The sequence below is a fragment of the Pongo abelii genome, chromosome 1 (genome assembly GCF_028885655.2).
Source record: "Pongo abelii isolate AG06213 chromosome 1, NHGRI_mPonAbe1-v2.0_pri, whole genome shotgun sequence".
In the NCBI taxonomy this organism is placed as follows: domain Eukaryota; kingdom Metazoa; phylum Chordata; class Mammalia; order Primates; family Hominidae; genus Pongo; species Pongo abelii.
In genome coordinates this window covers 77,674,254-77,691,851 of record NC_071985.2, presented here as the reverse complement: position 1 = coordinate 77,691,851, position 17,598 = coordinate 77,674,254, and the positions used below count along the sequence as shown (strand labels likewise).

Below are 17,598 nucleotides of genomic sequence, written 5' to 3'. Positions count from 1 at the left end.
GTCTGCAAGTATTTCCAAAAGCTAAGAAGAATTTCAAATTGTTTTACTGATTATTTACTAAAGCCTCTAAATTTTTTTTAATGCTAAGAATTAAACCAGAGTTCTCTATTCACTCTGACACTTTGTTTTCTGATTGCATCTGGTTTCAAAAAGTGAAAGTCAGTGTCTCTTGCTTATTTTGATATGCAAAACAGTGAAGCATGGCTACATGTTAAGAAAGCTGTAAAATGGGGAAATTTAGTGTTTCTATATGAAAATGTGGATGCTAATATAATTTTCCTGGTGTTTCATATTCCTAGAGGTGAATTTAACATGTTATTTATTCTGCTTTTCTCCTTTAGCTCAATTATTTATTTTTTATAACTATCAGCACTTTAAGGAATTTTTCTAGAAACTCTCTTTATGTTCTGGTTTCTTAATACCTAAGGAAAAAAATTGACTTAAAATAATATTTATCTAACATTTATTGAACAAATTTCAGTTCTCAGAGCTTGAATATATTCTTATATGGGTTGACAATAACGATGATACCCCTGTCCTAAGGTTGTGCTACAGATCTATATAAAGTACATAGCAAAGTACCTGGAATACAATATTTGCTCAATAAATGTTCCTGGGAAGTGGTAGTAGGTTTATGCTGAAATGCCATTACCTGTTACTGCTAAACACAATGGCAAAATCTAAAATCCAAGAATGTTTTAGATCAGAGAGACAAATGGAATTGTGTTGTATTCCTAATGGAGGCTTATATTTCTTTATATAGATGTTTTCTTCAGAAAGCTGTAGGTCATCATCTGTTCTCATTGATATATATATATGTATTTTTTCATAATCACTTTATCATCCTGATTATCATCAAGTTGTAGTAGCTCCTGACTCCTCGACTTGGAATTTCTCTGGTCTGTGCTTTCTCTTACAAGTAGGCTTTCCTAGAGGCCCTAAAATGCACTGGAGCCTCAGAAATGTTCTCATACTGTTGTCCCAAATCATGAGGTCATGCTCTCAGGACTGGGAAATGAGTTGAGCATGCATTATTTTAATGTGTTTTTTAGAACAATAGATATTTCTGAGTGAGAGAAGCCTATATAAATGATTAGAACTAATTCTATCATTATTGTTGATTTTGTGGCCCATCAGTATGCTTTTCACACAAGCATATTGATTCAAAGGAAAGGCTTGTCAGTCAATATCCAGTAAAGCTATTTAGCACAGTGCTATGCCTAGAACTGATTGGATGATTGAAAACCTGGCAGATCAAAGTATGTACATTTCCAAAGAAAAGCACTTCATGTCTACATGGAAGCAATAAATTATTTCCCCATTTTACATTCATAATTAAATCTTTCCAAAGCTAGAAAGTAGCCAGACCACTAACAATAATACCTGTGTCATGTTCTGGGGCTTAGATGGTTCAAGCTGACTTGAAATGGAGACCATTTGTTCTAAATTGATTTCAATGCCAAGCCAATAGGTCAGCCCTTAATGATGAAGATGCCATTCCAGCTCAGCCTCTGGTGGATAAGCCAACATTAATTAACTCAAGTCTCATAGTATAGGAAACAGATGCTTTTCTCATGTTGCACAAATAAATTCTTTGTGTATAGATGTGTTCTGTTTTATTCAAAGAATAACAAGTTGGAAGTTATAATTGTAAGTTTTTCACAATGGAGCCAGTCTTTAGTAGTGATGACAGAAGCATGAATTTACGTAACAAATTCCAGCAAGTGCATGGAAGAATAAATTATCTTCTATATCTCTTATTTTGGCTTCAGGCCAGCCCTACAAAATTTAGCTTTGAATGTGGGAGGATCCAAATGCTGATCCATCCCAGAGCAGACCTAGAAGTGCCAGAACAATACCAAGGTTATTTCTAATCTATGGAATCCCTGGGGACTCCTCTCAGAGGTTTACATTTGCATCATATGTTTGGATTCAGTTCTTCGGCCAGCTTGCAAATGGCTTAAGATTAGATTGTTCTCTGGAGGTATGTTGTTAGGTACACTGTTTATTTGGTTATTCATCTCAACATTCATTCAGAATTAGAATACTTACTTGCTTTCCCTAGAATGTGGCAGGCTAAAAATTGAGTAATGACTGCAGGTTCCCCCATCTCCTTTCAGAACCAGTGGATGCATGATAAGATAAAAATGTTACCATCCACTGATAGAAACTCCAACTATGCTAATCAGAAGTTGATAATCTGATAACGTCTGACATTTTATTTTCTTCTGAGTGAATATGAGATAATCCATGGTTTGTTTCTTTTTTTTTAGGCTGAAAATGATGAGAATGGCCAAGCAGAAAACTTTTCCATGGACCCACAATTGGAGAGGCAAGTGGAGACCATTCGCAACCTCGTAGACTCCTACATGTCCATTATCAACAAATGTATCCGAGATCTAATTCCAAAAACAATAATGCACCTTATGATCAATAACGTAAGTGATTATAAACTACCTCCATTTAACTTCTAACCCATCTGAGTGTGGAAGTTGCACATATTATCTTCAGCTTCTTTGTGTATTTTCTGGATAGTTCAAATAATATTACCCAGGTTCATCATTTTCCATTAGACGTGATATGTGACTGACCAATGAAAGAGAACTTAGGGAAGAAAACTTAAAACTTCTAGCTATAGGACGGAGGTATTCCCCATTGGCTGTCTTCTAGAAGAGTGTGAGTTTGCTCACAATAAAGCAAAACAAAAACACCATAATCCTGGGCATCATGTAAATTAATTGCAAAACCAGCAAAGAAACCAGATGCCCTGGCTCCTAGACTTTGAGACTAAAGGCAAAGGATATATTTGTTCCTATGCCCATGCGTATGCATGCATGTGCACACACATATATAAAATATGTTCATATGATTATTTTCAGCTTCTAAAATCTATGGAATGCTATTTTAACCTGAGAAAGGGCTTCTTGCTTTATCCCCTTGGATTAAAAACTCAGTGAATTTTATTTTTCTAAGGTAAGGATGCTATAATCTCAAATCTGAAAATCCTGCTTGACTAGCCATCAATGGGTCTAAATAACCTTTTCAAGGTTATTTATAGTAGTCAGAGTATGATACTTAAATTATGTTTGATTTAGTTCTTTTGGTAGTTAACTTTTTACAGTACAAATAATACCACAAGTTATTTGAGAAATAGTCTTTTAGATAAGATAGGTTATAATGAGGTGTTTTATAGGGGGCTTTTCTGAATCTTGACAAGTGAGACACCAATAATTTTATTCCTAGTTATCTTCTAAGGACATCGTTTTATTTAATCCAATGATAAATTATGAGCATTGCTTGTAAGAAATTAAAATTAGATGGCAAAGTAGTAAAAAGAGCCCCAAAGTAGAATTTAGGAGAAATCTGGGTTCTAAATCTGGTTCTGCTACAGACTCTGTTGACCTAAGGTGAGTCTCTTTCATGTGTCTGTTTCCTCCATATGTAAAATACTAATTGTAGTAAGTGTATCTGACTTAGGGATTTGTTCCAGAAGATGGTACAAATGAAAGTACTGTGAAAAATATAATTGTAAGAAATTAATATGGCTGCCTATTTAAGAACTGTAAATAGCCCTTGTTTATATTTCATGGTTAATTTCAAAATTTTATTTCTAAATACGACAGTCCATTCATTGTCCATGATCTCTGCATTCCTTGACTGTAAGCAACCCCAAGCACTCATGTGAACAATCTTATTTTTAACTAACACTATTGTCATACACGTGTGTATTCAAACAAGGTTAGCTGGATGCTTTGAAGAATCAGCAACAGGTAAGCAATAAATTAGAAATGTGGAAACTATGAATTGTATTCTTTTGACCAATGGCTTTCTGTGTAACCTAAGACAAATCATTTCGCCCCTTTGAGTTGAAGTCAGTCTCTTCTAAAACTACAGTGAAGTACCTCACAGAACCATCAGAGATTATAATAAAAGTGGCTATAAGCCATTTAGAAAAATATAAAGTACTAAACAAATAGTCGTGTATTTTTAAAATTACCTTCTTCATTTACTTAAATGAATTCAGGTTGTTTTGCTGTGGTATATCCAGGCACTTGCTTATTTAAACATTTTCCTGATTAAGGATCATTTATCTTTTCACCGTTTCACCGAGAGTCATTAGTGCTGCCATCAGTTCAAACGCTGCTTTGCTCTGCACTATATTAAATCATCAGCACAGGAAATAGCACTTCCTGCCTATAGCTGTGAGGAGTAGCTTGAGGCAAATTAGCTAAAAGGAAAAAAAAAACCCTATTGCAAATCTATCCTACTTTCACCTTCTCAAGAAAAACATACACACATGCACACACATGCGCGCGCGCGTGCACACACACACACACAGAAAGAAAGAAAGAAAGAGAAATGCAGGGGTAGTTTCCCTCACTCTTCACTGGTGTGTTTTCTTGCTGTAATGAAATGGCTAAACCTCCACCTACAGGATATTATCCTCGGAGGTAAAGTTCTGATAGTTGTCTTGAGAGAGACCTCACATAAGAGTCGTGAGAAAGGAGACTTCAATTAAGATCTGATCTCCAAGGTCAAATCTTGAAGTAAAAACTAATAGGAATGTGGAGAAGGCGAAAGTATCATGTAGTGCTGAATTCTTATGAAACTGTGGCTATCTTTGTTTGAAATTTAACTTTTTGTATCTACCAGAAATTAGTTTTACATATGTAGAATGACTGCTTTTCTTGGGTATTATTTTATGTGCTTTTTAAACATATATAAAAGGTATAGTTTTATATATAATACATATATTTCAAAATTATATATGTATAATTCTATATATGAAAAATATATATCTCTTTTATTAATGTAGTCATATTCTCGTGGCATCTTATTGTACAGAATGCCCAAGCCTATTTTGTTCATTCCATATGTGACCTGTTGAGTCCAAGGAAACTGAAACAGTGAACACCCAGCACTGTGCCATCTAGATGTATTGATTTTTTAACTTGATTCAAAGTGAGATCTTCAAATGAAAGAACTAATAACAAAATGACAACTAGAAAACTAGTCTCTTGACTCCTAATTCTAAATTCTATTCACTTAACCCTGCTGCATCTTTAAATGAGTTTGGATCAAAAAGCTAATTGTTCCTCCAGAATCAATAAATGCCTAAAACAGGGTCCTCTGTTTCTTCCTGGTCTATCAAAAGTGGCGTTCTGGCCTTTCCTCTTTGAAATGGGAATGAAAAAGAGTATGTTTCGGCCTTCTGAAAAAGAATATGTTTCAGCCAACGTTCATAAAGTTCAGAATTTGGTGGGCAGTTTCCTTTGAAAGTTTACATTAAGTGTTCTGCCACTCAAGTCTCCATATGGAATTGTTTAAGAAGTTAAAGCCTAGCAATAAATGCCTTGCCTCAGACATACTGTAAGCCTTTGTCTATTGAAATGCAGCAGCTGTTTCGTTACTTAAACATACCAGGTAACAGCAGCACAAAGAAATAGCAAGTTTATGACAGACAGTCTTTCTGGACAGGCTACAGTCAAAGCAGCAGAGTTTTGCTCAGGACTTTAAAGCTAACACACACATAACACCCCATGGTAAGCCCATTTGGATGGCCTCTTCTCTGTAGCTCACCCCACCAGAAGTTCTCCATCAAAGAATGAAGTGGATCCAGCTTTATTCTAAAAATGTGTTCGGTGTGGCAAAGTGGCACATAATTCTGTCTGAACCTGTCAGCCAACCACATATTGGATACCCATTATTTTCCACAGCTTATAAATGAAGAAATTGAGGTTCTGAGACATTGACTTGCCCAAGATCACACAGCTGGGGGTGGCAGAGTTAAGATTGAAATCCAGGTCTTCTCACTCATAGTCTGATGTTCTCACCATTTGAACATTGGATAATGCACGTGACAGGGTTAGGAAACTATAAGTCAGCCCTCTCCAACTAGAGAACTCCTACCCCCACAGGGTATTCATGAGTTATTTTCCCAGACAGTTAATTTTACTCGAAGATTTAATTAGGATTTGTTTGAAGGTGAGAAACAATGTTTTAAATCCTTCTCATATTTAAGCAAACCCAGATAATACAAAAGAGAATGTAAACATTCTTAGGAATTTTTTAAAAAACCAAATTTGAAACATAGAGCCATTTGACACTGGAGTGTGTGCTGTAGCCTGCGCCCCTGGACCCCTCTGGAGGTCCACATTTACTCTCCTTGGTCATTGGCATTTTGGTGGAAAATTAGTAACATGCGCCCTAGTTTCAAAACTTACTGTAACTTTAATGCATATGAAGTAAAGTGTTATTTTAAATGTTCATTATTTTAGGGGAAAGTACATCGTAAATACCAGAGCTTTATCCTGGCATTTAAAGCACTGATTTGTTTCCACCAGCCAGGAATTCAGCACACTGCTCAAGAAAAAGATCATGACTAGGACTCCATAAGTCCCAATCTCCTCTCCCCTGCTCCCACCTCCCATCATCACTCCCCGCCAAGGCTAACACTCTTCTGCTTTCTTAAATTGTAGATTCGTTTTGCCTGTTTTTGCACTTGGGAATCATACACTATACGCCTTTTGTGTCTAACTTCTTTTCCTTAACATTACATTTGTGAGTCAAAGGATGTTACTTTTTAAAGCAGGAAAACTTCCTTGGTCTTTAGCAGAATTAAATCCATGGGAAAAGGAAAGGAGGACTAAGTAGATGTGAGAGAATTGTGAGATCTCAAAGATCAAAAATTCTAACCAAGCCCCCTCCCCAAAACTAAACAAAATTAAACTTCTCAATTGAATTTTAATACATGTATTATGTGAATGAAAGGCATCACCGTGTTCCGTACTGTGACCCTCCAATTCTAGAAACAAAGAGATTTTAAGGAAATGGTCTCCTTGGTAACTGAACTGTAGGAAACTGTAGGAAAACCCTAGAAATGTCTCTTCTATTTGTGAAGGGTTTAAAATGGTCTCAGTCATAGCAAAGAAGGTTTAAGATCCAAACATATTACGGGTTGCTAGAGAAGGGTTAAAGTAAGAGAGGAAAACATGTGGAACGTTTTTAATGACCTCACATTCCTTTACACTGAGCAGAGCGACATGGTGCAGTAATGCCTGTTTATCTAGCCTAGAGAGTTTGAGCTGGAATGAGGTTTCATGTGTGAGAACTTTTACAAACCATACAGAGATGTATAGGTTATAAGGTGTTATAATTAAAAACATAAATATTATTTCAGATCTCAAATTTAAGTATAATCACTTTGTTATGTTCAGTGAAGTATTTTCTAAATGCTATCATCTAAAAGGGATTCACTTGACCCCTAATTGTCATGCAGAATTCTTGATTTAAATATTTGTACCAGATTTAAATGTCTGTATACCACTGGCATACAGACTTCCCAGAAAGTCCCTGAAGTGTCTGGAAACTCCCGGAAGTCCCCCTACCTTCATTCCAAACTCCAGTTTTAGTGTCACAAAGCTAGGTTAGCAGAAGGAGAGAAGAGTATCTCTAAAATTTTGCTTAAATGCAAAATAAAAAATGTTAACCTCTATGCCCTATTTAACTATGTCGCTTGATACCTGTACTATTAAAACAGCTGTCTATTGTTCTCCTGTCTCGATGTACCTAATGCCAATTTAGCCTATAGACAGTAAAAATCACAGCATTTTTTGGAAGGGGCACTAACTGTCTGCTGGGCATCATGCTAGACAACTTGTATTCATTCTTTCCCTTAATCCTCACGATACTTGAGGTAGCTCTACCCTTATCCCTATTTCACAGATGAGGAACCTGAGACTCAAACAGTTTACATTATTTGCCCAAGAACAGTAAGTGTTAGAACTAGAACTTAAATCCACAGCCTATGCTCTGAATCCACTGTATTGCACAGTAGGCAAGTTCCAGTGTGTCATAATTGATGTGGAAGATTCAAGGCACATCTTTGGTCAGAATGCTGAAACAGGCCCTTATTTTACTTCATGGTTTGACAGTTGATTCTTAATTCAGCTCTGCTTTAAATCTATTCTTGGAAGAATCTTCTTTTAAATTGTATTTAATAGATTATAAGTGATATTCCAGTAATATGTAAAGTTTCTAAAGAGCTTAACCCAACCAATGGTCAATGCCAGGAAAATTGTCTGGTTTTGAGTTTTGAATTGCACCATGCATCCAAGTGCATATACACACCCAACAGTGGGAGATTTGTGCAAATATCCATGATTCCCTGCATACCTGCAAGTACATTTAGAAGTGAATGCATCTGTATGGAAGGGAATGAAATATTCCTAAAGCCAAATTTGCTGCCTTCCCTCTAAATCTGACTTTCTTTTCTGATGTTTGAGTTTCTATTCTCCTACTCATCCAAATGTCAATGCTTGAGATGTCTTTGGTTGTTCCTTTCTTCCTTGCCCTTCACATCCCAACAGCACCAAGTCCAGTTCATTATTCCCTTATAATGTCATTGTATGTATCCATTTTTATACTACTGCATTATTATTAAATGAAACTTTTACTATCTTATGAATGATCTACAATAGCCTTCTAACAGATTTCTTTATTTTCACTACCACCCTTGCAAAGTCTTTTTCAATGTTAGCCAGATTAATTTTCCTAAAACTCTCTTTTATTGTTTCACTTACTTGCTTAAAAGCTTTCGCTGGCCCCTCATTGCCAAGCAAATAAAGTTCAAACACTTTTCCTTGGCATTCAAGGCCTTCGCATCTGCCTCAGGATTCTGGCCAAACTTACTTTCCACAACTATCGTGCATAAACCTCTACTCCACAGAGGGTTTCCTAAATACATTTTGTGTATTAGATTACTTTCACCTTTGAATCACTTTGGTTTACAAAATATGTACAGAAAACACTTTATTTCACCACAATAAACCTTTGATTTAGCTGAATTTTTTGATTAGTAGAATTATTTACATGTTTTGATGCCTTTAAAACATAATGAAGCTATGTGTTTTAGGTTCTTGTCATCTCTGAATTACAAATTTAACCATATCCTAGAAATTTTGAGCATCTGACAGCTGTTCTGTTATCTGCCTGATTTTTTAACAATTAAATATATACTTGCATTTGGCCTTTCTTAAAGATATTCATGAATCTAGATAAGAGTTAGCTTTCTCATGTAACAGAGAAACTGAAAAATTCAAACGGTTTATTTTTACTAGGCTTAAGTTAATTGCTGCACTGCTGTAAAATAATGATGCTTAAACAAAAATTTACTTTTTAAGCACTCAATCACAATGAGATAATGGGGTAAGGGAATGGGCACTGGACTTCAAGTCAGAAGATTATGGATTCAACTGAATGCTGTGTGACCTAGCGCAAGATACTTAAATTCTCGGAACTTGTTTCTGTATCTACAAAACTGGATTACTAATACATGTTTCTTCAGTGTGTGATGAGAATTGTCATATAACTTGTGAAGCCACTTGGTATATACCATACTTCATCGATTCTCACATTCACTTCTTTTTATTTAATATTTCTGAAATGAAGATGCATCTTATACTCAATGGCATCTTGACATCCTGTCATAGTTTGACTGATGGTATTTTTTTTTTGTCTGAATAGTCAGCACATATGATAGTAGCGTTTCTTAAAATCACTGGTGTCTTAGAGTTGATGAGATACAGTAGCTGGCGTTCCCACTCTCAGTGTTGTGCACCATATTCATCCTCTCCATTTTCATTCTGCAACAAAATGCCCCTCCCCTGAGACTCCCACATAGTGTTCATACTTTAGTTTGTTTTTATATATTAGCTAACTATGCAACCTCATGTCAGTCCCCATCACTGTTAACTAACTTCTATTGTAAACTTCTGGAAAACAGAGTGCATCTCTTTCACTTGTTTATAAATCAACCTGCATAGTTATATAAGATTCTGTATTTAATAAATATTCACTTACTGGTGCTAATTTCACTTTTGAGACGACAGTGAAACTTGGCATCTCAATAATTTTCCAGTGATTTTGGTAAAAGCTAGGGAAAGGACTGCGAATGCCACGGAATGGAAAACGTGTGATTACATAGGTTTCTTCACATCGTTTTCTGTTGAAAATACTGCTGCTTACCTCATAGTACCTTCCCTCTTCTATAAGCCAAACAGCTCCAGATAATACTGTGAAATGCTCACAAAGCTAGGAGGCCCTGTTCTGGTGATAGCTGGGTTTGGCCTTCTTCTACTCATCTCTATCATCCTTCAGTGTTGACAGCCAAAAGACAGAGGGAAACTGTGACTGTCACCAGTACTGGGGATAGAGACAAAGCAAAAGTAAACAGACGCTTGGTGCTTCACTTTTCCCAGAGGGTGGACTTTGTCCAGACTCTCCCACAGCCATGTTTCTACCTCCACTCAGTCACTCATTTATTCCCATTTTTATTTCTCTGTGGTGATCTGACAGGTTAAAGATTTCATAAATTCAGAGCTCCTAGCACAGTTGTATTCTTCAGAGGACCAAAATACCCTGATGGAGGAATCTGCTGAGCAGGCTCAGCGCCGGGATGAGATGCTTCGAATGTACCAAGCCCTGAAAGAAGCCCTTGGGATAATTGGGGACATCAGCACGGCCACCGTGTCCACTCCGGCACCCCCTCCAGTGGATGATTCCTGGATACAGCACTCTCGCAGGTAAGAAGATGGCCCCGGCCAGGCGCAGTGGCTCACGCCTGTAATCCCAGCACTTTGGGAGGCCGAGGCGGGCGGATCACGAGGTCAGGAGATCGAGACCATCCTGGCGAACATAGTGAAACCCTGTCTCTACTAAAAACATAAAAAAAATTAGCCGGGCGTGGTGGCGGGCACCTGTAGTCCCAGCTACTCGGGAGGCTGAGGCAGGAGAATGGCGTGAACCCGGGAGGCAGAGCTTGCAGTGAGCCGAGATCGCGCCACTGCACTCCAGCCCGGGAGACAGAGCAAGACTCCGTCTGAAAAAAAAAAAAAAAAAGAAGATGGCCCCACAACCCCTGAGCCCTGCCACGCTTGTCCAATATCATTTTCTGAGAGTGCTTTCCTAAACCAAGATGGACCTACAGAAAAAGGGGAAAAGATATTTACGTTCAGGAGTAAGGATCAGATTATACTAACTCCCTTCAAAATGCAGCACGGTGCATCCTCACAATGGAATGTTATATAGTCACTAAAAAGAACAAGACCGTTCTATTAAGTCCTAAAATGAAAAGATAATCCAGTTAATGGGAAGCTTTAAAAAAAAAAAGGAGGTTGTAGGCCAGGCGCGGTGGCTCATGCCTATATTCCCAGCACTTTGGGAGGCCGAGGCGAGCAGATCACCTGAGGTCAGGAGTTTGAGACCAGGCTGGCCAACATAGTGAAACCCTGTCCCTACTAAAAATACAAAAATTAGCTGGGGGTGGTGGCGCACGCCTGTGATCCCAGCTACTTAGGAGGCTGAGGCAGGAGAATCGCTTGAATTCAGGAGTCAGAGGTTGCAGTGAGCCGAGATCACGCCACTGCACTCCAGCCTGGGTGACAGAGTGAGACTCCGCCTCAAATAAAAAAAAAAGGAGGTTGTAGAACACTGTGTTCTATGGTATACAGAAAAGCAATTTATATATATAGAGAGAAAATATATACTTATACAAATGTAGAATACAGTTAAAAAGGATGGACAAGAAACTTCTATAGTTGTTTCAACAGAGTGAAGGGGTATGGAGAGGAAAACTTACTTTTTTCCATTTACCCTTTTATCCCTTTGAATTTCATAACATGAATCGGACTTATTCAGTCAAAAAATAATTTTTAAAAATCAGGAAGTTACAAAACATTTTTAGAGATTAATTCAGACAGAAAGGAGGAGTGAGCAAACTATGATTTCTCTTTTTCCTCAGGTCACCTCCTCCAAGCCCCACAACCCAAAGGAGGCCAACCCTAAGTGCTCCCCTCTCAAGGCCCACATCCGGCCGAGGACCAGCTCCTGCCATTCCCTCTCCTGGCCCCCACTCTGGGGCTCCCCCAGTCCCATTCCGTCCAGGCCCATTACCTCCTTTCCCCAGCAGCAGTGACTCCTTCGGAGCCCCTCCACAAGTTCCATCTAGGCCCACAAGGGCCCCGCCCAGTGTCCCAAGGTAAGGCATGGAGCAGAAATTGGGGGGTGGTGTGCCTTGGTTCTCTTCTCATAGAATGACAGACAAAATTTATTTGAAAGAGAAAATTGCAAAGATCTTGTCGTACGTGTTTGCAGTTTTCACAATGAACAGGAAAATTGCCAACTCTGTTATGCCATTTAAAAATCACTTGTGATCATTGAAATTTCTCATTTATCAATTGGCACAAAGTAAATAGGACTAAAGAACACTGGGTCCCAATGAATGACATTTTGGCAGCTATTGGGAGAATTTGAGGGCTTTGAAACAAAAGAGCTATGGAGGATTGTAGCAAGCTGTGTGTTCTATAGGTCATGAGAGTTCCATGGACTAAAGTCTTGCCTTCTCCATTACCAAAAGAATTCTAGAAAACCACTGACTTAGAGAATTTTATCCATCTGCCTGCTGAATTGTGATCCTTATACCCAATTTTACCAATTTTTCATATAGGCTGAATAAATCTGGCTGATTGATCTGCAATTGTTTTTTTAAAAATTACACACAGAAATTTTAATATAGGCATGATTGTTGTATATAGTCACTAATCATATATAAGATAGATCATTGTACATTTGAATAATACATGTTGACAATTATAAGTGGATTTTCAGACTTAATTGTGAAACAATATAGCTAATAAATAATAGACCTAGAAACACACATAGTTGGAGCTGTAGTCTCACCTTCATACACTTACAGTCAAAATATACACAATGAATATAATCAGAGATTTTTAAGATATAAAGTACTAAGGTTTTTTCCCCCTCAAAATCAGAAATATAAAGAGGAAAGAAAATTAGCCCATATATAAAGTTAATTTTTAAAAAATTCAATTCAGAGAATTAAAATATTTATATACTCCATGAAGGAATATCTGACTGTATACGAACCATAAAAACAGATGTGACTTCTACCCATCCCTGAAGCCTGAGCCACCTTGCCAACTGATTATGGCACTTACGTTTTAATTTGATCTTCAGGTTGTTAAGTCTAATGAAGAGAAGAAGGGGGATCTTAAACTAGTACACAGAGGGTGGTACAGCAAGAATAGGCAGGAGATTTGCAATCAGAAGACCTGGGTTACTGAAGGTCTTGGGCAACTCATTTAACTCTGAGACGGGAGTTCTTTATCTATGAAACAGGGAGAATTCAATAAGGTTGTTCCCCAGATCATATGACATGAGGTATTTGAAAGAGTTTGATACACTGTAAAGACTACAGTTGTTACCACTGTTATCATTTTGGTCCTAAGCAAAGAGGATATACATATACACTCTCAATCCAATTTTTTTTCTGTAAATTCAATAGACTTGGCTTATAAATTATTTGGAATGGTGCTAAATTTCTAGTAATAATAGTACTAGCAATAGCCAACATTTATTGTGCTCTCAATATTACTAGGCATTTCCCTAAGAACTTTGTATATACATTTTTGTTTAAAGCTCACAGCAAATAGGTTGTTATCCACATTTTACAGGTGAGGCAGTGAGGTTAAACAGCTTGCCCAAGGCTACGCAGCCAGTCCCTAGTGGAGCTGGACTTTAATCCCATTCAGTCTGCTTCCAGAGCCGTTTCCTGACCACGACCCCAGGGTTTTTCAGCCTCATCAGTACTGACGTTTTTGTTGTGGGGGGCTGCCCTGTGTATGAAGATGTTCAGCAGCATCCCTCACCTCTACCCTCTAGATTTCAGTTGCAGTCCCCAGTTGTGACCACTAAAAATATCTGTAGACACTCCCAATGTCCCTTAGGGGAGTAAAATTCCTCTGCACGTGAGAACCACTGCACTGTAGTGTTCAAAAGAATTCCCTTCCATGTAAAACCATGAATTTCAGCATTGAGCCTTGCTACAAGCAAGATCCAATTCATTATTTTAGAAAACCTCAAATTGACTGGGAAAGTGTCTGCCATTGTACCAGGAAGGTATTGAGGCCACTGGAAGAGGAAGAGTTGAGAGTGGGAAGGCTGGAGTCCCATGCAGGAGTTACTTTTGTCTGTCTAGCTGTGAGAAGAAACCAGAGCAACCTGGTGGTGCCTGTCCTCGGGAATGAACATGCATGTTCTGCCTGCTTGCTTGATTTACCTGTGGATTTCAGATGAGCTAGCTTGCCAGTACCCTTCAGAAAAATCAACTTTTGAATGCTAAGCTGACTTGTTAAGCAGGGTGGAGTTGCCATTGGTATTTTCCAGCTCTCACGCACAAGGCAGCCGGACGAGAATGAGTAGCCCGAGCTGGATGGCCGGCACATGGGCAGCAGGGCTTAATGAGACTACATTAGGGAATTTATAGGATGACAGTTGCCTTATTTGAAATTTCTAGAATACTCTCAAGTTAGAACCAGACTTTACTTGATCTGGCCATGCAAAGAGTCCCAAATTTAAAACAGAAATGAAAGTACAGCATAAAGGAGGAAAGTTGGTTGTTTCGTGCTGAGCCTTCAAGTTTCTATGCTGGTTCAGCGCTTTGGGAGGGAAATCCCGGGGAAGGGGGCTGGGGGGGTGGCCACCTGAGAGAGGGCAAGAAAGACTCTGTCAGGATCCCCATGCCTGTTAAATCCAGCTTTAGATGGAGAGTTCTGACCACATAAAGTCTGTTTTTAATAAAAGCCAGAGCAGGAATCCTACCAAATACAAGCCAGAAATGGGGTTTAAGATTTCAAAAAAAGAAAGGAAGAGAGAACGAGAGAAAGAAAAAGATTGAGAGAAGTGCTTGTTGAAACTTCACCTTATTCTGTTTGTTTAATATATTCTATCTCCCCTCTGTGATTTGCCTCCATTTTCTCTATCAAAAACTTAGAAAGTTGAAATGCCATTATCCATCATCTCTGGCAAAACAACCCTTTGTTTTCAGAGAAGGAAGTTTGATTTTTTTTTCAAGTTTTTTACTTTCTTAAGGGTCCTTTCTCCTCTTGTATCTGAAACCAGAAACCTTATAACATGACAAGACAGCACAAAAGGTGTCCCGCCAGCTCCCTGTTGGGCTTTAATATTACAAAGGCAATAACTGAACTTTTAGAGACAAGAGATTCTGCCATTCAGCATGTGCTTGTGCATAGTTTTCTTCTGTGCACGACTTCATTAGCAAGTTATGATCTTGACGTTTAAGAGCATATATACTTTTATGTTAACCCCATTCAAAGGTAATCAAAGCACTTGCAATTGTACAGAAACCATGAGTGTTCTGCTTTTAAAAAATATATATTATTGTATCTTTCCATTCCAACGTAAAAGGAGAGGAAGGAGAGAGGTGGTGGAGTCATTTTTGGCCCAGCTTTTCTCAGCTGCTGAAGCTGTTCTGGTTTATGTGCATGGAGCCTTTCAGTGAGGGAGCTGGAAATATTGCAAACTACATGCCTGTTTTAATTAATTCCACTTGAACTAGAGAAGCATCTCTATCCCAAAGAGACTCACTAGTATGTGTGCTTCTGTCATTAGTAAGTTGAGCATACACAAATCAGTGATTTGTGGAACATTTTCTATTGCCAGAATATCTGGATCGTCCCCTCCCCTCTCACCTCCACTCAACTTCTCTGAAGGGGCTAAACGCTGTTTGAAAATCCAATCCAGTGTGTATTTACTTAACAAGATGATCTTAAACAGACATCACCACCTCTTTAGGGTCCCTATTCTCTTAATTGAATATCCTGATCTTCATCAGACATTAACTTTAGAGCTGATGTAACTATTCTCAGACATAGCTTCTTAAAATTAGTTAATTGGGAATCACAGCCTTTGACATTAACAGAACAAATTCACTGAATCCGAGTGTGTTTTTCCTGGCAATAACGAACTCTGGCATTATTTCACTCATTTGTCTTCTTCCCTTTCCTTGGACTAAGCTATTTTGCAATGGTCAAAAGGGGATAAGGGTGGGAGGAAGGGTCTCCAACCAAGCAAGAAGAAACTTTTTTTTTTTTACCTCATCACTCAATATTCAAGTACTTTTTTTGACCTCCCTTGTTCACCAAGTATGATGGTGTCTCTTTAAAAAGACAAAACTGAATCATTCGAAAGGATTTGGGTTTTACTCCAGCTCATCAAAATGACATAAACACAACATGCAAACCAAGAAATGCTCCCTTGAAGGAGTCTCTGGTGAGCCCCTTAGTGAAGCTGATGTCCCACCCTGCAAGGGCAGCCCCAGAGTAGCATCAAGATTATTCCAGAGTGTCTCACTCATGCCCATCCCATGACTTAGGTGGCTTCCTTGACTTATGTGGCACACTTTAAGAGTTTCATCGTAATCTCACACTTTCAGTAATTTATTACAAATCGACCATGCCAAAAGATTTATTAATCCTTCTACATAGGCAATCAATGCACGCACATTCTTTTCTTTACAAAGACAAAAGCCATTTAATCCTCCTTATAATTTAGTTTAATTCTGTTTTAAATGTTTGACCTTGATGGCCTGCAGTGCTCTATCTCTTTTATGTATTTTACATATTGTTATAACTGACAATTAATATAAAGTCCCTTCCACTTAGGGATAAGATCTCCTTGTTTTCATTTTGTAGCCAGTCCCCCAAATTTTGCATAAGGACAAATTCACGATTCTTATGAGTGTGTCTTTGAATCCCTTACATCAAGGTTTGGTGCCATGAAGGATGAACCTGCTGAGCCCTGAAGTCGTGGGCTAAGGGTACACGGACAATTAAGCAACTTAAGTGACTAGCCTGTGTCTGATTCCCCTGCAGTCATGTACTGAAAACCTCCTGACTTACTCTCTCCTCAACAGCCCTCTAAGTCTGACTTCTTTTAGCAGCTGAATGTCATTTGGACAAATGAGGAACTCATCTTGTGACTTCTGATGTCAGCCAGGAGCTTTCTATTTTTCTCACCATCCTCCCCCTTTAAAAAACAAATACATAAATTTATCATTGGGCATTGTGATTTTTCAGGGAACAGTTTTTATTTTTAGCAACTGGCTTTCAAAGCAAGGAAAGATTTTTTTTAAGCATAATTACTAAGAATAGAAACAACTTTGAGGTGTTCTTTTTTATTCTTAATATTTAAGGTGTCTCATTTGTTTTGAAGTCTCTAAATGTCATTAATCATTTGTTGCCGGTTTAATATGAGTTGTCATGATGCTTAATATACTTTAATGAAAATAGAATTTTGGCCACATGCTGTTCATTAAAGAAAATGTCCAATTTAATGTAAGTCCCTCAATTAAAAATCCCATCAAAAGCCTTCTTCCAATTTCACCATGATTCTGGCTATAACACAATTATTTCATTGGAGTGAATCAATGGTTAATGTCAAAGTTTTTAATTCTTCAAGTCTTGGTTTCAATCTGGTTTAAGTGAAAGTAAAATTAGTTTGGTGGTTTCCTTCTTGAGTCTTGCAAACTTGAGTCTACTTTACACAAACATCTCCATCCTGCCACGGTTCAGATGACTGGCAGTCTGTTTAGGTGAGGCCCAGAAACAGAATGCAAGTCTTGTGAAAGTCAGAATCTGGGAGCTTTGCAGATGTGTCAAGGTAGCCTTCAGATTGCCTCTCTGTTTTCAATGTGTCCCTTATCTCACTCTTCCAAACATC

General features: G+C 38.1%; 1 protein-coding gene and 1 non-coding gene across 9 annotated transcripts in view; one reads left to right on the top strand and one right to left on the bottom strand.

Annotated features, from left to right (window-relative positions):
- The window catches only part of DNM3 (dynamin 3), a 577,169-nt gene that overhangs the window by 535,723 nt on the left and 23,848 nt on the right, over positions 1 to 17,598 (top strand). For 5 of the 8 annotated variants that reach the window (XM_024249216.3, XM_024249215.3, XM_054525302.2 and 2 more), the window contains 3 exons: positions 2,274 to 2,438; positions 10,357 to 10,583; positions 11,801 to 12,037. In XM_024249216.3, the coding sequence (XP_024104984.2) occupies positions 2,274 to 2,438; positions 10,357 to 10,583; positions 11,801 to 12,037 (629 nt within the window). Of the gene's footprint in view, positions 1 to 2,273; positions 2,439 to 10,356; positions 10,584 to 11,800; positions 12,038 to 12,366; positions 15,474 to 16,644; positions 16,900 to 17,598 lie in introns of those variants that run through there. The other 3 variants (XM_054525318.2, XM_054525309.2, XM_054525321.2) reach the window with 2 other exon arrangements.
- Positions 1 to 17,598, bottom strand: part of LOC112134129 (uncharacterized) — a 62,084-nt gene that overhangs the window by 41,621 nt on the left and 2,865 nt on the right. The window contains exon 4 of the transcript XR_010141017.1: positions 1 to 17,598. This exon is cut by the window's left edge and continues 14,109 nt beyond it. This is a non-coding gene — a transcript (uncharacterized LOC112134129).